At 41.7% G+C, this 20,949-nt stretch overlaps 1 protein-coding gene across 5 annotated transcripts in view; it reads right to left on the minus strand.

Annotated features, from left to right (window-relative positions):
* The window catches only part of LOC120437698 (carcinoembryonic antigen-related cell adhesion molecule 1-like), a 58,352-nt gene that overhangs the window by 3,390 nt on the left and 34,013 nt on the right, over nt 1-20,949 (minus strand). The window contains exons 2-8 of one of the 5 annotated variants that reach the window (XM_039608214.1): nt 10,157-10,214; nt 9,958-10,068; nt 9,342-9,680; nt 7,990-8,316; nt 5,838-6,176; nt 4,297-4,359; nt 786-1,121 (exon numbers count right to left, since the gene is read on the minus strand). In XM_039608214.1, the coding sequence (XP_039464148.1) occupies nt 786-1,121; nt 4,297-4,359; nt 5,838-6,176; nt 7,990-8,316; nt 9,342-9,680; nt 9,958-10,018 (1,465 nt within the window). In that variant the 5' untranslated portion in view covers nt 10,019-10,068; nt 10,157-10,214. The remainder of the gene's footprint in view (nt 1-785; nt 1,122-4,296; nt 4,360-5,837; nt 6,177-7,989; nt 8,317-9,341; nt 9,681-9,957; nt 10,069-10,156; nt 10,215-20,949) is intronic. The other 4 variants (XM_039608216.1, XM_039608215.1, XM_039608217.1 and 1 more) reach the window with 4 other exon arrangements.

Raw genomic sequence — 20,949 nt, forward strand, 5'->3', positions numbered from 1 at the left:
CTCTGGAATGCACACAATGCCTTTGCAGACTATTAAGGATCAACCCTCTACCAACATGACATTGATTATACAACTCTAAGCATATATGACAATCCAACAATACAAATCTAACACATGTTTACAGACGAGTTAGAGAGCAAGAGAAAAAGAGACTGATTCATAAATGTCTTTGTTTCTGCTCTAACCTTACCCAAACAATGCTGCTCTAAATCATAAAACAAACAAACATCAACAACCAGGAAGCAGCTTCACCTCTGATAAATATTACCATTCTGTAGAATATTCTTATATTTCACTTTTACTTGTTCCCATGTTCTAGTGGGTCCTGTTGTGGCTCTAATGTGAAAGAGGATATAATGGAATATGATATAATAAATTATTTACGAGTTTAATTTGTCAGCAACTTTCTGCCAGCCCTCTCTCCTTGCTGTTGCAGCCTTTGCAGTGTTCCCTTGCGTTTTCATTAAACTCTGAAACTCCTGATATCCCTCAATCAAGAGTTCTTGCTCTGCTGCCGTGAAATACTGTGCGCGCTCCTTCGACATCTTCGCCGACCAATCACAGGGTTGCCGATCAATGTTTCTACTATCGATGCGTAGCACCTTTTAAGCCACCCAGTGATCTCGCATTACTTCATCCAGCTGTACTAATCGTCAACAACAGGTGTGTTCGGAGAACCGGATTAGCGAGCTCAAGGTTAGCACGATGATTTGATCTTGGATGTAGTAAGCGAGGTACGAAGAACGGGCCCCTGATCACACACACACTCAACTCTACTCACTCACCTGGAGGATCAACAACAGTCAGGTAGATGATGCTGATGACCTCCCATGAGCGTGTTTCTTCCATGAAGACACCACACTCGTATGTTCCAGTGTCATTAGTCGTCACATCCTTCAGAATCAAAGACACGTCTCCATCCTTCATCTCTCTGTCCTGCAGATCCACCCGGTTCTTAAAAGATGGATGCTGGTCATCTGGAACAGACTGATTATCATGGTACTGAAGCACATATTCTGACCCGAGATCAGCTCTGCTCCACTTTAAAACAGTGATCTTTTTTTGAGCTCGACATGTCAGAGTGACGTCCTGTCCAGACAAAGCTGTGATGTTTTTCTGACCTGAAAGAGGAAACAACACAGAGCAGAGAGGTTAAAATTCGGAGTAGACCTACTTAAAGGAATTAAGGAGTACATACTGTACCTGTACCTACAATAAATAAGGAGCTAATTATTATTTAATTATTACTTCTATTTATTAAATTCTTGCAATCTTCCATAATAAAAGTCTGTACTTCCAGTGAATAACAGAGAATCTGAGTTTAAAGCTGATCAGACTTTCTATTGAGTATGTTTCATGTTTCTACAGAGGAAAAGTTATTTTGCAATAATTATCTTTATCATTTCGTCGCCCAGCTCTAGATTACAGTGAGAGACATTGAGCCCACACAGACTCCATCTACCCTGATGATGCCTTCACACACACACACAAACTGAATCAATATGAAAATAATTCTTCTGAACTTCTGGTTTCTAACAGCTTCATCTGACCTGGAGAGACAAACAGCAAAGTGGAGCAGACTGACACAGTTACTGCAGACGTTTGTGTGTTATTATTACTGCTGATGTTACATTATTATAAATGTGTGAGTCTGTAAACTCAGTGACTAACAGAGAACCTGAGTCTAAACCTGATCAGATGAAGTGTGAGGTTGTGAGTAGGGCTGGGCGATATGGCCTAAAATTCATATCGCGATAAGGTATTTTCCACACTATAAGGCACACTATCGCTGTGCCATTGAGAGCATCCTCACTGGATGCATCACCACCTGGTATGGCAACACCACCGCTTACAACCGCAAAGCTCTCCAGAGAGTAGTGCGGTGTGCTGAACGGATAATTGGAGGTGAGCTTCCCTCCTCCAAGACATCTACAGGAAGCGGTGCCTGAGGAAAGCGGGAGGATCATCAAGGACTCCAGTCACCCCAGCCATAAACTCTTCAGACTACTTCCATCAGGAAGGAGGTTCTGCAGCATCCGGTCCCGTACCAGCAGACTGAGAGACAGCTTTTTCCACCAGGCCATCAGACTGCTGAACACGTCATAGACACCTCACCCTCACTACTGGAACTTCAACATTATGCACTCCATACTGTACATTAATGCCACTGTTTTGCACATACCTACCTCTGTATATTTATATTTTATATATCTTATTTTATTGTTTACTCTATTTCATTTGTAAAACATGTATATACACACTCACACACACACACACACACACACGTGAAAAACATATTTAGTACACACATTCAGTAATGTATATACCTTTATATATGGTACATATATTTATTACTTTTTAGATTAACCATTTTTATATTTTGCTTGTTGCACGTTATTGTATTTTGCACAACTCTGTTGCTTGTGAAGCTTGCACACAAGAATTTCACTCGCATGTACTGTACCAGTGTACCTGCACATGTGATGTGACAATAAAGGTGATTTGATTTGATTTTGACTTAAAATCCTTTAATTTTCTCAAAAATAGAGAGTGTGCCTTGAATTCTGGTTGTGCTTACTGGCCTCGAACCGATTTTGGCGTGCAGAAATCTGTTAAAAAATGTTTTAGTACAACTTTGGTAAGCCGCACTGCTTGATGGACTGTCAGAGCATTACGGCTGCCGTAGTGAGGAGCTTCGCGGAGTAATCTGGGTCCAAAACCCCGTCCAGTTCAGGTCCCAAAGTCAAACGAACACTAAGAGTTAAAAACGGTCTAAAGTCTTTCATCTTTAATTAAATCATCAGCGTTGCTGCTTTATCGGGTGTAACAATTAAGTTTAACATCCAGGCATCCATGAAAACAGAATTTATTAAATTTAACAGAGTTAGAAGTTAACAGGAAGTTAGCTCGCTAGTTTATACCTAAACATTTCATACCATGTTCTGACCAGGGGCGATTCTAGGATCAGAGCTTTGGGGGTGCTAAGCACCTAGACAGCTGCCCAGTCAGGCAAGATAAACGTTACACATCACGATAAGACTTCTTCCCCGTCTCTGTCAGTCCCTGCATCCTTAAATGTCTCCAGTTCCCTCTGACTGTCTCCTTGGTGCATTTAAACCCCTGTTCCTCCCTGTCCTCATCGTCTGTTGTCTTCGTCTCCGTTATCAGTCATCAAAATTTTACCATCTCTGTGCAAGTCTGCAAATTTCTTTATAAAATTATAAGATTCTTAAATTCATCAAGTCTCTCTGTGCCTGGGTCCTCGTCACAAAACATGACATCAGTGTTTTGTACATTTTAACACAAATTTAATCCCCATATTTGTGAAAGAAAAACAAAACGACTTTTGAAAAGTCTGTAACAAAACCATCAAATCTGATAAAGGTTATTTAAATGCTGCAAAAGAAGAATGGATTGGAATAAAAAAAATACATATCCTAACCTTAATTACTGGGGGAGAATAATGAATGATGCTCATAGTGAGCAAAAAGTAAACTTAGTGCAATTTATGGACAGAGATTCACTTTTAATGTGAATGTATAATATAATACAGATACATAAAAAATGATCCCAAAGCACAAAAAATTATTACAAAATATTAATAAAAAAAATTATAAAAATGGAGGCAACTTTGCCTGTGGTAGAATGTATACAATGTATGAATTTTTTTTTACTGCAGACACTAATTTTACTAATTCAATAAGACTAATTTTGTGTTCTAAGATTTATGAGTTTCATGCTTTCATCGTTGTACTTAGGAGAGCTTGACATTTTCTCACACTGTAAAAAGTTTGAGAAACACTGATAAGTGTATGTCTGCTTTTGGAAAACATTTAAAGCTGCAGTACAGAATCTTTGAAACAAGCTTACAACACTTTTAGAATATAAACAGAGCGCTCTGCTTCTCTTTACAGCTCCTCACTCCACCAGGGCACCGTTTGGCACTTTCTGATAGTGTGCAAATGTGATGTACGTACTGCAGCAGTCATACAGACAACTGGACAGTCCAAAAGTTGGCCTACCTATTACTGGCTGAGGTTTTAGCAGAGTTGTGGCTGAACCACATAAAAATATATCATTAATTTTCATCTCCCCAATCAATGATAATGTTATGTTGGAATGTTGTTAAAGAGGGTCAAAAATGTTTCAACCCAGTTTGTTTTGCAGCTTCTGTATAGCAGCTTTAATATAGGGAGAACACAACTTCCAGACTGTATGAGTAAAATCAGGTTTTTTCTCTTTGTCAGTTTAACAGTTTCTGTTTTGCCTGTCACTGTTCCCTGTCTGTTTTCTTACCTGGTTCTTCCTGACCTTGTACTTTCTCCTCATGTTCCCCTCTTTCCTCTCTCCCTCTTTGCACTGACAATCATACACAAATAGATTGTATTCAATTAGATGAAAAGTTACATTAATATGAAAAAAAAATATTATTAACATCACTAACGAAAGGTTCTCTCTCAGTGTACTTTCAACCAAAAGGAAAATAACCAAACCACATGTGCATCTAATAAAAGATATAAATATTGAAACACTGATCCAACATTATTCTTGATTGACAGATCATTTGATTTTACACTTTTACCTGAATGTGGCTCCTTTTTAAAAAAACAAAAAAACAAAACACATCAACTTCCTAATATCCATTATGAACCTGGCTGTCTGTCTGTACACACACACACACACACACACACACACACACACACACACACACACACACACACACAGACAACAGGAGTTATAAGGTTAATGGGCATCCAGTCAGCTAGCTAGTTAGTATCCATTTCAACAGGACAGTGGTAACAAAAGTAGGCTACGAACAATTTTAAGTTTTAGATTTTAAAAAGGCTGTATACATTTCAGAACATGGTCTGACTCCTACCAACTATATAAAGAGTAACTGAAGGTTAAATGCAGCTAATATGTCCTGTTTTACGCCAGGCACTTATACCTCCGCTCCGCTGCGTCTCAGCTACCATCCCTCCAGCAGCGAGGATACTAGAGCCAGAGCAGGGGAGAGGTGAGCTGGAACAAACCATTTTGGGAGGGGGGAGGGGTTATCTATACTTTTGTTGTTAAAATGCTGAAGCACCCCCAAAATGAATAGAGGCACCCCCAAAAATGGGCAAAAATCGCCCCTGGCGATCGCTTTAAAGTCTCTTTGTGCTGGTTTTCATCTCTGCTTTGAGCTGTCGGCTTTGTGTTCATACATAAATACTAAGAGAAAGATTTTATGCATTAGCTCAGGGATTTGTGTTGGTGTGTTGGGCTGTAACTCATACGTTTATATCGTTAAATGGTAACTATGAGAAAATGTGTTTCAGGTGATTTTAGAGAGAAATCTGAAAGTAATGAGTAGTGTAACTAATTACTTTCTCCTGGGAGTAACTAAGTAACATACTGCATTAAAGTGTTCTGTGTAATAACTACTTTATTTGAGTAACAACACTGATCACAACAAAGAGGGGAAATACCTCCAACATGCACAAACATTTAACCACACAGCATGTAATTAATTCATATGAATGTAATATCTTTGATATGCTGCTTAGTGACTGAGGTGACTCTCACAGTGGAGCCACTGAGTTTCCCCACATGTTTACAGACGAGTTAGAGAGCAAGAGAAGAAGAGACTGATTCATAAATGTCTTTGTTTCTGCTCTAACCTTACCCAAACAATGCTGCTCTACAACTCTAGACTACCAGCCACAAAGACAACAGCTGGACAAACATCTGTCTACCTCTGACATCCACCAGCTCATCCATACAACAAACAAACATCAACAACCAGGAAGCAGCTTCACCTCTGATCACACACTCACTCAACTCTACTCACTCACCTGGTGGATCAACAACTCTTAGGTTGATGAAGCTGGTGACCTCCCATGAGCGTGTTTCAGTCATGAAGACATGACACTCGTATCTTCCAGTGTCATTAATCGTCACATCCTTCAGAATCAAAGACACGTCTCCATCCTTCATCTGTCTGTCCTTCAGATCCACTCGGTTCTTAAAAGATGGATGCTGGTTGGCTGGATCAAAGTGATGTTTCTGGTAGAAAAGGACATTTTTACCTCCCAGGTCAGCTCTACTCCACTCTAAAGTGTAGATGTTCTTGTTTGGAGCTCGAGATGTCAGAGTGACGTTCTGTCCAGACTCAGCTGGGAGAGTTTTTGGCTCTGAAAGAGGAAACAAGACAGAGCAGAGAGGTTAAAGTGTTATCAAAGACTGTCAATGGGTCATCGTCTTATTCCCAGTGCTGCTCCAAACTAGCCTTTTAACCAGTTTGTTAATATAAAGCGAAATCGGCAACCCTGGGCACACGTGCCAGCTGTGGCACGTGTGCCCAGGGTTGCCGACCCCTGGGTTAACTGATGGCACGCTTGGTGGGCCGATGATTTTTTTTTTTTTTTTTTTTTTTTTTTAGCGGTATAAACAATGAAAGGTGGTGGATTGGCCAGATTCTGGCCGGTGTGTAAAAATAACTCAGTTGTTTGGTGGTGGCTATGGCGGAGCTTCCACTGATTCAGTAACATTAGCAAGTGGATGAGGCCAGCAGGTGGATGAGGGAAAGGGGAGGCAGGAGGAGAGACCCGAGGCAGCACCGGTCCGAGTGTCAGGTGAACTGAACTTCAGGTAAGAAGTTATGACCTGCAGTCTATCTGGGTCAGATATAAACCAAGTTTAGGTGGAGTTTATTTTCGTTGTGCTGACTTTTTACAGTCAGTTACAATAACTCGTATTGCGTGCTAGCTAGCATGACGGAGTTTTCATCAGCATTGTTGTAGCGAACTTTATTTTATTCATAAGGTTAGTAGAGTTGCTAACCGTCCCGTAAAAAGACGGAATCATCTCGTATTCAGAGAAAATATTACGCGTTTCGTATTGAGCTTAAAAGGAACACAGTTTGTCCCGGACTTCAGCTACAATGGAAAAAGACACAAAGCTGGAGTTTATCTGTCGTTACGCTGCACAGCTGCCTCTTCTTCTCTCATTCTCTCCCCCTCCTGTTGCTACTTCAATCATGAAACTGATCAATGATCAGCTGATCGGCTGATCATTGATCTCTCTTGTTTGAGGGGGGACGTTGTTAGCTTTCCACATTCCGACACTTCAAAAGCTTCAGGAGCTTTCCGCTTAGCACAGCATCAGCACCACGGAGATACACGGATACATCCGTAGACTCGAGACAGAATTCCCAATGCGTTTTTGGGACTTTCAGGTGTATGGACCAATGTTTTATTTTCTGATCAAGTTAATGCAACATCGAAGCAGCTGGAATCCACAGCTGTGCGTGTTCATGGAGCTGCATTTTCACCTGCTGGACATCACTACCTGACAAGTTTAACTGTCTTCAGAACATTGCAGAGGCCTTATTGACAGTACGTGGGTCTACATATCTGTGTGAGCAGATTTTCTCTCACATGAAGAGTGTCCTCGCTTAGCCGCTCGGAGACCTGTGTCTCTGAGTGGGAGACCAGAGATCACATTAACATGTGTATCCCTGTATTAACAAACATATCATATTGGCCCAGTTTTTTTTTCTTATCATTGTTGTGAGGAGAACATAAATAGCATTTGTATTTTCTGTTGTACAGTTCATTTGCCGTCATGGAGTTCTTGTTATTGATAAAAAGTGTCTTTTTTTTGTTTCGAAATAGCTGATAACTATTCGCTGATAGCTGCCAACATCTGCGAACAAATATAAATCTATAAAGTGGTTCTATATAGTGTGTAACTGTTAATATAGAGCGTTATTAAATTTATTGCTAATGCAATCATATGGCACACTGACCTCTGAGGAAATTTTAAATGGCACTCGCCATCAGAAAGGTTGCCTACCCCTGGTATAAAGGGATGAAAGTATAAATATGACCAATAATTTACTTTAAATATTTAATTCCTTTTAATTTTGAGATTTAATTTATGTTAAACTTTTAACATTCACCATTTATATGAAATCAAACAAATGAACAAAAACAAAACATTCACCTGCAACTATCAGGCTGCGACGACTCCTGAGCTTCATCCTTTCTTCTGATTTTTGAGCCACACGACACTCGTATGTTCCAGTATCAGCTGTCGTCACATTCTTCAGAATCAAAGACACGTCTCCAGCCTTCATCTGTCTGTCCTGCAGATCCACCCGGTTCTTAAAAGATGGATGCTGGTTGTCTGTTTCAAACTTCCCATCTCGGTACAAAAGCACATTTTTATCTCCCAGGTCAGCCCTGCTCCACTTTACAGCTGTGATGTTGTTGTTTGGAGCTTGAGATGTCAGAGTGACGTCCTGTCCAGGCTCAGCTGGGATGATTTTGTCTGAAAGAGGAAACAACAGAGAGCAGAGAGGTTAAAGGTCAAAGTACAATTATTATTAGGGACCCTCCAAAGGTTGATTCTGTTCATCTGTACGTAACGTTTTCAGTGGGAGAAATGTTTCGTCACCCATTGAAGTGACTTCTTCAGTCTCAGCTGACTGCAGGTTTTCCCAATCTTGTAAACAGTACATTTGCATAATGACTGATTATGATGAGGGAACTGACCTCCATTGTTCCTTCAGTGGGCTGGTTTCAGTCATTATTATATATATAGTCATTCAGTAACTAAGTTGTTGTTGCCAAATCGCTCTCTCAAAGGGGGTCACTGATTGTTGGGGTTTTCTTTCTATTATTGTTATGATATTAAATTCCTTGAGGAGACTGTTGTGTTCATACATAAATACTAAGAGAAAGATTTTATGCATTAGCTCAGGGATTTGTGTTGGTGTGTTGGTCTGTAGCTCATACATTTATATCGTTAAATGGTAACTATGAGAAAATGTGTTTCAGGTGAATTTAGGGAGAAATGTGAAAGTAATGAGTAGTGTAACTAATTACTTTCTCTTGGGAGTAACTAAGTAACAAACTGCATTAAAGTGTTCTGTGTAATAACTACTTTATTTGAGTAACAACACTGATCACAACAAAGAGGGGAAATACCTCCAACATGCACAAACATTTAACCACACAGCATGTAATTAATTCATATGAATGTAATATCTTTGATATGCTGCTTAGTGACTGAGGTGACTCTCACAGTGGAGCCACTGAGTTTCCCCACATGTTTACAGACGAGTTAGAGAGCAAGAGAAGAAGAGACTGATTCATAAATGTCTTTGTTTCTGCTCTAACCTTACCCAAACAATGCTGCTCTACAACTCTAGACTACCAGCCACAAAGACAACAGCTGGACAAACATCTGTCTACCTCTGACATCCACCAGCTCATCCATACAACAAACAAACATCAACAACCAGGAAGCAGCTTCACCTCTGATCACACACACACTCAACTCTACTCACTCACCTGGAGGAACAACAACTCTTAGGTTGATGATGCTGATGAACCCCCATGAGCGTGTTTGTTCCATGACCACACGACACTCGTATCTTCCAGTGTCATCAATTGTCACATCCTTCAGAATCAGAGACACATCTCCATCCTTCATCTGTCTGTCCTTCAGATCCACTCGGTTCTTAAAAGATGGATGCTGGTTGGCTGGATCAAAGTGATGTTTCCAGTAGAAAAGGACATTTTTACCTCCCAGGTCAGCTCTACTCCACTCTAAAGTGTAGATGTTCTTGTTTGTAGCTCGACATGTCAGAGTGACATCCTGTCCAGACTCAGCTGGGATGATTTTCTCGTCTGAAAGAGGAAACAACACAGAGCAGAGAGGTTAAAGGTAATAATGTGTGAGAGAAAGCAGCCTCTCATTATAAGACACTGTGAGTCTCTGCATGCTGCCTTTATGGAGCTACAGCTGTTTGTATACACTGAACAAAAAGCTTTGTAGCTGTATACTGACTCCTGACACTACAACACATCACACTGACACACACATTACACTTCTTTGTCTCTGTCACAGCTGGATTACAGATGTTAAGTGTCCACCCACAGTCTGGTTTCTAACAGTAAATCTCACCTGCAGAGACGAACATGACAAACAGCAAATTTGCGCAGAGCCACTGTGGTCCAGCTGCCATTTCCAAGTCTTGTAGTTCTTCTGGTCCAACTCTGTGTTTATTGTTTAAATCTGTCATATTTTCAGTGAATAACAGAACCTTAGTTTAAAACTTCACAACATGAGATTAAATTTAAAGTTTAAATAACTGCAAGCTTACTTTTGGTTCCTATTTTAAGGTTGAAAAGTAGACAGTCTTCAGCTCTCAGGCTCGTCTTCTATGGAAAAAGCAATTCCAATATGAATTCAGTAGACGAACACTTATCTCTGCTTTTGAGATTATCCTTAAAACCTAGTCAGGGTGGATCAGGTGACTCCAAATCTTCCCTTCTTTGCTTTAATAAACCTCTGCCGTGATGCATGTAGTTTTTCTTATTCACTCACTAGTGATGGGATTTCCGTCTCTTTTTAGAGAACCGGCTCTTTCAGCTTGGCTCACTAAAAAGAGCCGGCTCTTTCGGCTCCGAACCGGCTCTTCAGGTTGTTTTGTTGCTTTAATTAATTTATTATTAACAATAATATAAAATTATGCACAAAAGGAATTACTAATGTAAAAAAAGAATTGGTTTTATTTATATATGTTTATATATAAATATATGCGGTGGCCCCTAGAGACAAAGCACGTACAAACTCCAAAACACATTTCTAGCATTAACTACATGTTCATTTACCTGTTACTACCACACACCAAATCCGGTCGTTGGTACTTCCTGGCTTGTGTTGCCACTAGGTAACAAAGCTCAGCACTTCTGTTGTATTTTGTTCGTGCTTCAGGAGTTTGTACGTGTTTTGGAGTTTTTACGTGCTTTGTCTCTAGGGGCCACCGTAAATATACTTTTATTTATTCACTCCACATAAAATGTAATAAATAAATCATATAATACAAAAACCAACTATTCACATTTCAACTTTTAACTATTTAAATTTTCAGCTTTTTCCTTTTAAACAAATTTAAAGTGAAACAACACAAAACACTGCAAACCACAACACAATTAAATATAAATTAAAATATGAAAACAAAAAGAAGACGCATATTCTCTGTCATATGGGCCTGCATGAATAAACTTTCTGTATCCTTTATCATCTGCAACTGAAAATAGTTTTGGATGATTACTATACCTTTCTAATGTGACGTTGTTGTCCCTGGCTCTCTTTCTCTCTCTCTCCCTCACGCTCTGTTCCTGTGCTACTGAGAGTGTAACTACCGCCCCTCCCCCCTCTGCCCAGCAAAGCACAAGGCTCGCGTGCGCAGTTACGCGGGAAAAAAGTGCGAGAGAGAGAGGGTGAGAGAAAAAAAAAACCCAAAACAATGTTGATGGTGGTGGTGGTGTGTGTCTGTGTGAGTGAAAGACAGAGAGGGAGAGCGAGCAACAGATTTTCTGTTATAACCTTCATTTTATGGACGCACAGTGTGACCACTCAGGTCGCATCAGAGCATCGGGCCGTATAGTGTGAGACTCTGCATCATGACCTACGAACTTATAACCCCTGCGAGTCAATCGTGCAGTTTAAGCAGGAGCCGAATAACATGACTGAAAAAATCGCACAGTGTCTGCCCAGCTTTAGGTGTACTGTCGTCAGAGACTTGCAAAACTCGGCGTTTGTTTCCCTGTTGGCCATGCTTTTTGTTGTGGTCATCTGTTGTCTTCCGGTATTTTCTCCATAAGCGACCTTTCCTAATAAGCGGTAATCTGAATTGTCATACTCGAATTGTCATAAGTGTGCTGTCAGCTCATTGGTCACAAAGCAGGAGAGGGGCTGGGAATTATGTTTTCAAACAAAGCGTTAATTCCATTAAAAGTTATAGACTACTTTTGATTCTCACTGTATTACGGGACAAAGTGCATCCCTTTTCAGGACGTGTACTTTTGTTTCTAAATACGGGACGATTCCGTTTTTTAAAGGGACGGTTGGCAACCCTATGTACAAACCCCGAAGCACGTAAAAACTCCAAAACACGTAAAAACTCCGAAGCATGTACAAACCTAACGGCCAGTGAGGAACTGGATTTGCTGATTAAATGGCTCGGCGCAGAATCAGTCCAATATGCATATCGTTTAACAGCTGTTCATATTAACAATCCCTCTGAAGGACTCGCTAAGGTGTGGGAAAGATTAAATGAGTGCTACGGCTCCCCCGAAGCTATAGAGAACGCACTGCTCGACAGACTGGACCGTTTCCCAAAAATCTCATACAAAGATCCACAACTGTTGAGAGAACTACAAGACCTGCTCCTAGAGATAGATGCTGCAAAGAGTGAAGGTTACATTCCAGGTCTACTCTACCTCGATACAGCGAGAGGCATTAATCCAGTGGTGGAAAAACTCCCCTATGCTATGCAAGAGAAATAGATGAACTATGGTTCTAAATACAAAGAGGACCATTGTGTATCATTTCCGCCGTTCTCTGCATTTGTGGCTTTCATCAGTAGAGAAGCAAAGATGCGGAACGACCCCAGCTTTAGGCAGTCTGTGCAGCCGCCTCCTGCCCTTTCAAAGACAAACAAACTTTACGAAAAACACACTAAAAGAGAACCTATCTCAGTCATCAGAACCGAAGTTGTCAGCACGGAGCTGAAACCAACTCCTACAAACATTGAGGACCCAAATAAAGAATGTCCTATCCACAAAAAACCTCATGCTCTCAAAAAATGCAGAGCATTCAGGGAAATGCCACTGGAGGAGCGAAAGGCCTATCTTAAGAAAAACATGATTTGCTTCAAATGCTGCGCTTCTACAAACCACCAGGCAAAGACATGTAAGTCAGAAATACATTGTACAGAATGTGATTCAAAATTACACATTACAGCTCTGCATCCGGGACTGGCACCAACGACTACTGTGACAGCTACTATTGCAGAGCCCGTGAAAGCTGACGGCGGGGAGTGCAATGCTACACGCCCCACAGCTATCTCGACATGCACACAAGTCTGTGGAAGTGAATTTGAAAGTCACTCATGTGCCAAGATCTGCCTTGTGTTCATCTACCCAAAGAATTCACCTGAAAAGAAGCTTAAGGCCTACGCCATCCTAGATGACCAAAGCAATAGGTCACTTGCAAAATCATCGGTTTTTGACACATTTGGAGTCACCAGGAACTCCTTTCCATATAAACTGAGAACCTGTGCCGGATTGGAGGAAGTGACAGGGAGGAGAGCTTTCAACTTCATTGTAGAATCGGCAGACTGTACGTCACGTCTTGAGCTCCAGACACTTATCGAGTGTGATATGCTACCCGACAATCGCAGTGAGATTCCCACAGCTGAAGCTGCTCGAAACCACACCCACCTTCATGAAATTGCAACCGAAATTCCAGCTCTCGACCAGAGCGCTCAGATCCTGCTGCTCATTGGAAGGGACGTTATTCAAGCACACAAAGTTCTCGACCAGCGCAATGGACCTCCAAACGCGCCATTTGCACAGAAGCTAGCTCTTGGATGGGTGATCATTGGGAACGTTTGCCTGGGTGGAGCTCACAAACCCGCGCGTGCTAACATTTTCAAAACAAACATCTTAGACAATGGTCGTCCAAGTCACTTCCTTCCATGCAAAAATGCCATTCAAGTAAAGGAAAGTTTCAACTCGCAAGGCTACAACAAGGTCAACTCTCCAATGCGAACAAAGCACTCTTCGATTGGAGAAACAGTTTTCAAACAAACGAGTTTGGACGAGAGCCTCGGCTACTCACAGGAAGAAAGAGCCTTTCTACAGGTAATGGACAAGGAGGTCTACCAGGACAGTGCCAACAGTTGGGTTGCGCCACTACCTTTTCGTTCGCCCAGGCCACGCCTGCCGAACAATAAGCGGCAAGCTATGCAACGCCTTACGTCAGTACGCCACATGCTGAACAAACGCCCTCAGGTGAAAGGTCAGTTTACAGACTTCATGCAAACTTTGTTTGATAACGGCCACGCTGAGATAGCGCCACCACTCACTAAAGAAGAAGAGTGTTGGTACCTCCCCTTCTTCGGAGTGTATCGCCCACGCAAACCGGAACAAATACGCATTGTCTTCGATTCAAGTGCGCAACACAATGGAGTATCCCTCAACGATGTTCTTCTTACTGGGCCCAACCTCAACAATAGCTTGTTGGGTGTGTTGATGCGACTCCGTGAAGAAAAGGTGGCAGTCACAGCCGATATCAAACAAATGTTCCATTGCTTCGTGGTCAGGAGGACCACCGAACTTTTTGAGATTCCTCTGGCACCAAAACAATGACATGGATCAACCGATTGTGGAATACAGAATGACCGTACATGTCTTTGGCAACAGCCCGTCGCCAGCGGTTTGCAACTTACGGACTCAGAAGGGCATCAGAAGACCGAGACAAGCAAGACATCACCACACAACATCTGGTGGAGCGACATTTTTACATAGATGATTGTCTTGCCTCCTTCCAATCAAGTACTGATGCCATTGCTGTTATGCAAAACGCTCAAGACACTCTGGCTTCATCTAATCTGAGGCTACACAAGATTGCATCCAATGACGTGAACGTAATGAAGGCATTCCACAAAGACGATCTAGCCAAGGGTCTAAAAGACCTCGACCTAGGAGCCAACATTCCACCCATGCAAAGAAGCCTCGGAATAAGCTGGGACATTGCAACAGACAAATTCACGTTTCAAGTGTCCACTGCTGAGAAGCCCTATACCCGCAGAGGGGTACTTTCAGTTGTCAACAGTCTGTTTGACCCTCTTGGGTTTGCAGCTCCGTCAGCATCAAAGGCAGAGCTCTCCTTAGAGAACTTTCCACAGACATATGTCAATGGGATGATCCACTCCCAGAAAAGTTGCTCCAAGAGTGGAGCGCATGGAAAGAGTCCCTGAAACTTCTCGAAGAAGTCAGAATACCAAGAATGTACACCTCCATATCCTTCAGTGGTGCAGAAAAAAGGGAGCTCTGTATATTCTGTGACGCGTCTACAAAAGCTATCGCTGCAGTAGCCTACGCCAAGCTCACAGATTCAGAAGGCAAAAGCGAACTGGGATTCGTGTTTGGCAAAGCGAAACTTGCACCGCAGCAGGAAATAACAATCCCCAGGCTCGAGCTATGTGCAGCTGTTCTTGCTGTCGAGATTGCTGACATTATCACAGAGGAAATCGATGTTCCCTTCCATTCTACAAGATTTTTCACGGACAGCAGAGTGGTACTGGGATACATACAGAATGAATCCAGACGATTCTACGCCTCACGTATGCAATCGCATACAGAGGATTCGAAAATCGTCCAACCCAGAGCAGTGGAACTACGCTCCAACAGACCTTAACCCGGCCGACATAGCTTCAAGATCAATCCCAGCTAGTGCGCCTCATCAAGCCCATGGCTCAAGGACCAGATTACCTACTGGGATCAACTCCTGAAGTGACTAAACACACCTTTGAACTAGTCAATCCTGAATCAGATCCTGAGATCCGTCCAACAGTGACATCACTTTCAACCAATGTCGCGGCTTCTTTCCTCAAAAGGAGACGATTTGTGTCTTTCTCTACTTGGGGGTCATTGTTGAGAGCAATAGCAAGGCTCATTCATATTGCAAGGTGTTACAGGAACAGCACTCCCCAAAAAGTGTCATGGCTGGCATATCTGCAAAAGTCTTAGTCCAGAAGATTACAGTAAGGCAAAGAGCGTTCTTCTGAGTGGTCTTCAACACGAGGTTTACCCTGACATCTTCACATGTCTTCGAGCCCAAAAGGACATTCCAAACAGAGCCTTCTCAGAAAACTCTCTCCTTTCAAAGACAATGCAGACTGTCTCAGGGTTGGTGGTCGCCTTTCACAAGCCAGCATGGAAAGCGGCGAAGCACACCCCATTATCATCCCAGGTAACCACCATTTAACTACCCTACTAATCCGACACTACCACCAACAGGTGCAGCACCAGGGCGCCATTTCACAGAGGGAGCCATGAGATCGGCTGGCTTCTGGATTGTTGGTGGGAAACGGAGCATCTGCTCAGTCATCCACCACTGTGTAATTTGCCGCAAGCTCAGGTGGAACACAGAAAAGCAAAAATGTCAGACTTACCCTCTGATCGTGTGACAGTCTGCCCCCTTACTTACTTACGCCGGAGTTGACGCCTTTGGACCGTGGACAGTAAGCTCTCGGAGAACAAGAGGAGGTCTTGCCAGCAGCAAACGCTGGGCCGTCATCTTCACCTGCTTGGGCATCAGGGCCATTCATGTTGAGGTCATCGAGACGATGGAGTCGTCTAGTTTTATCAATGCTCTGAGACGATTCATCTCTATCAGAGGACCAGTAAAGCAGTTGAGGTCCCACTGTGGGACCAACTTTCTGGGAGCGTGCAAGGAGCTCGGCATAACTTCAAAACACTGCGACAACCAGGAAATTCAAGACTTTTTATCCAAGAATGAATGCACATGGATCTTCAACCCTCCTCATAGTTCTCATATGGGAGGAAGTTGGGAGCGCATGATTGGCATCGTGAAGCGCATACTGGACTCTATGCTAACTGTCAACCCAGTTCGCCCGTTGACCCATGAAGTTCTCGTCACCCTTCTAGCAGAGGTAACCGCTATCGTAAACTCTCGACCGCTACTACCAGTCTCATCAGATCCAGATTGCCCCTTTCTTCTTACGCCTGCTACCCTCCTTACGCAGAAAACTGGATTACCACCTACGCCACCCGGGCACTTTGGTAATAAAGATTTGTTCGGACGTCAATGGAGACAAGTGCAGCATCTTTCAAATGTCTTCTGGCACCGTTGGAAAACACAGTACCTGCCGACACTCCAAGAGCAAAGGAAATGGCAATCTGTGAGTCAAAATCTTCAAAAGGGAGATCTTGTTCTTCTAAAGGACAGTGGAGCTAAAAGAAACCACTGGCCCATGGGGGTGGTTGTTGAGACCTTTCCTAGCCAAGACGGACATGTCAGAAAGATTGAGGTAAAGGTCGCTTCTGGAGGTACATCTAAAACCTTCTTACGACCAGTGACAGAGACTGTACTCCTGCTGCGAAATACTAATAGAGACATTGATCCTTAAAGATGGTGATGACATCCAATTGATGTCAGACGGGGAGTGTGCTGGTGTAGTTCTTCTTCCCACCAGCAGGAGTCACTACAGTTCTTTCATGCCAAGTTTTGTTTGTTATTAGCTGTAGAGTTAGTATGCAGCACACTTTGAGAAAAGACTGACTCAGCATGTTGTTCTGATAAACATCTGCATCCATCCTCTTCGTTGTGTTACAGAAAGCATCACTTGTGAGTATTTAAGTTGAACAAGAGTTAATGCAACTATATATGCTATTATTTATGCACTTTTATGGTTAAAGGTGTACTGTATTCAGATTTACTTTCTTTCCAATGTTAGCTAGTTTAGTCAACTGATTTGCATTATCGTGTGAATATATAGACTGAATATTGCTTATTTTCTTCTGTTTGTAGTTTCACTCTGTTGATAATTGAAGGCAGCGTCAATAAAAGGGACGATACACCTGTCAGTTGTCGAGGAGTTTATCTATCTGCATAACTGTGTCCAGTGTAGCAGTGAGGGCAGAATACAGGTCTTCCATCCACTTGTGGAACACTGAAAGTGAACTACACTGAAAAGCAATATGGAGCTGAAAACAAAAGAACACATAAGGTCAACATAACATTAAAGAATCCATGACTCACTAGCAGTGATATAATAAATAGAACTATAAAGTACAAAACTAAGAAATGCTTTATAAACTGACCGAGGACAATGTCATCATGTCATTTTTTTAATGTCACATTTGATGGTCCTGATGTGCAGATAGTCCCATCTTACAATTACCAGGGAATCAAACTGGGTGACAAGGCAAGGCAAGGCAAGGCAAGTTTATTTATATAGCACAATTCAACAGCAAGGTGATTCAAAGTGCTTTACAGAGGCATTAAAAACAAAACAGATAAAAAGCATGATTTAAAATTGATTAAGACAAGCAAACAAACAAACAAACAAACAAAACAGTATATAAAATCAAAAATCAAAACAGTAGATAAAATCAAAACAGTAGATAAAATCAGTAGTTAAAATGTAAATTTTGAAATTTAAGCTTAAAAGTGTGGATTTTGTGCTTTATTCAAAAGCAGCTGAGAACAGGTGAGTCTTCAACCTGGATTTAAATAAACTGAGTGCTTCAGCTGATCTGAGGCTTTCTGGGAGTTTGTTCCAGATATAAGGAGCATAAAAGCTGAATGCAGCTTCTCCGTGTCTGGTTCTGACTCTGGGAACTGATAAAAGACCGGATCCAGATGACCCGAGAGATCTGGAAGGTTCATACTGGGTCAGGAGGTCACTGATGTATTTTGGTCCTAAACCATTCAGAGCTTTATAGACCAGCATCAGGACTTTAAAGTCTATCCTCTGACGGACAGGCAGCCAGTGTAAAGACCTCAGAGCTGGACTGATGTGGTCCACTGTTTTGGTCTTAGTGAGGACTCGAGCAGCAGAGTTCTGAATGAGCTGTAGTTGTCTGACTGATTTTTTAGGTAGACCTGTAAAGATGCTGTTACAGTAATCAAGCCAACTAAAGATGAATGCATGGACTAGTTTTTCCAGGTCCTGTTGAGACATTAGATCTTTTATCCTTGAAATATTCTTGAGGTGATAGTAAGCTGATTTTGTTATTGTCTTAATGTGTTTTTCTAAGTTTAGGTCTGCATCCATCACTACACTCAAATTTCTCGCCTGGTTTGTGGTTTTTAAGTGTAAAGATTGAAGTTCTCTGGTGACCTGTAATCGTTTTTCTTTGGCACAAAAGACTATTACTTCAGTTTTGTCTTTGTTTAGCTGGAGAAAATTGTGGCACAACCAGTCATTAATTTCCTCAATGCATTTACCAAGAGCCTGTACAGGGGTCCGTTCTTCGTACCTCGCTAAGTAAGTTAGCTGGATTTGATTGTTGACGATTTCGCGTGATCTTGGATCGTTCGGTTCTCCGAAGCTCATCCGGGACTTGCTGTCATAGCAACAGATCCGTGGCGTAAACCTGCTCGGGAGCAGGCTTACTTTATGTAAACAGGATTAGATCGCGGCCACTCAGGTATGTCCGCTTCATTTATACGAAAGCAACAGCGATATTTCTCCACTGTTTCTCCATAAATAAATATTATCAATGTAACTAAAGATAATGCAGTATTTGATTCTTTTATTGATTGCATACAGATACATACAGGTCATTTCCTAAAAAAAGGGAAATGTACTATTAATCATTCTATTACATGTATTTGATTATTTCAGATGTAATTCATATTTTAGAGTAGTAATAGGAAATTACTTCGTGTAATCAAGATGAGAGACCACGGCTATAAAAGCGAAGGTGGATTTGGGAAGTCTGTCGCAGCCATGTCCTGTCCGTTTGTACGTGAGCAAGGAAGGTGCAAGATTGATAAGGAGAGTTTTCAGAATTCAGCGTATATTGCGGGATAGATGGGATAGACAGGATCCTTCCATATATATATATATATATATATATATATATATACACGAGGGGGTGCAGGACCACCACCTGTCTTTATTTGCTCTGCCCTTTTCTTGGTTGCTGTTATAAACAAACAAACAGATTATTCCAGGGTCTCTTGTCATAGACTAAAAGCAATATAAGTGATAAATATTACCATTCTGTAGAATATTCTTATATTTCACTTTTACTTGTTCCCATGTTCTAGTGGGTCCTGTTGTGGCTCTAATGTTAAAGAGGATATAATGTAATATAATATAATATGGTATAATATAATATCACATGATATAATGTAATATCATGGGTCACTTACGAGTTTAATTTGTCATCAACTTTCTGCCAGCCCTCTCTCCTTGCTTTTGCAGCCTTTGCAGTGTTCCCTTGCATTTTAATTAAACTCTGAAACTCCTGATATCCCTCAATCAAGAGTTCTTGGTCTGCTGCCGTGAAATACTGAGCGCACTCCTTCGACATCTTCGCCGACCAATCAAAGGGTTGCCGATCAATGTTTCTACTATCGATGCGTAGCCCCTTTTAAGCCACCCAGTGATCTTAGATTACTTCATCCAGCTATACTAATCGTCAACAACAGGTGTGTTCGGAGAACCGGATTAGCGAGCTCAAAGTTAGCGCGATGATTTGATCTTGGATGTGTCATTTGATCTTGGATGTAGTAAGCGAGGTACGAAGAACAGGCCCCTGGGTTAGGGTTAGCCCAAAACAAGCCAGAGTTGTCTGCCCACACACCCACTGTCTACAAAAAGAGTCGAGGGTGGCTTTACTTCCTACAGAGCCTTTGGTTGTTCAGTGTATGCAGTGGTCTGCTGATCTTCAATCAGTCTGTTTTTTCAAGCTGGAATACAGGCATGAAAGAAAAGGATGTAAACAAACTAAAAGTCATCAGGAAGGCAGAGTTTGATGTGATGCTTCAAACCCTGGAGGAGGTGGTCAGTGACAGACTGCTGGCAATCAAGGACAATGACTCTCACCCCCTCCATAACACACGAGACAATCTGAAGAGCATTTTCAGCAACTAAATTCCTTTAACCCTGGGGTCCGTTCTTCGTACCTCGCTAAGTAAGTTAGCTGGATTTGATTGTTGACGATTTCGCGTGATCTTGGATCGTTCGGTTCTCCGAAGCTCATCCGGGACTTGCTGTCATAGCAACAGATCCGTAAGCGTAAACCTGGTCGGGAGCAGGCTTACTTTATGTAAACAGGATTAGATCGCGGCAACTCAGGTATGTCCGCTTCATTTATACGAAAGCAACAGCAATATTTCTCCACTGTTTCTCCATAAATAAATATTATCAATGTAACTAAAGATAATGCAGTATTTGATTCTTTTATTGATTTCATACAGATACATACAGGTCATTTCCTAAAAAAAGGGAAATGTACTATTAATCATTCTATTACATGTATTTGATTATTTCAGATGTAATTCATATTTTAGAGTAGTAATAGTAAATTACTTCGTGTAATCAAGATGAGAGACCACGGCTAT

The sequence above is a fragment of the Oreochromis aureus genome, linkage group 3 (genome assembly GCF_013358895.1).
Source record: "Oreochromis aureus strain Israel breed Guangdong linkage group 3, ZZ_aureus, whole genome shotgun sequence".
Taxonomy (NCBI): Eukaryota; Metazoa; Chordata; class Actinopteri; order Cichliformes; family Cichlidae; genus Oreochromis; species Oreochromis aureus.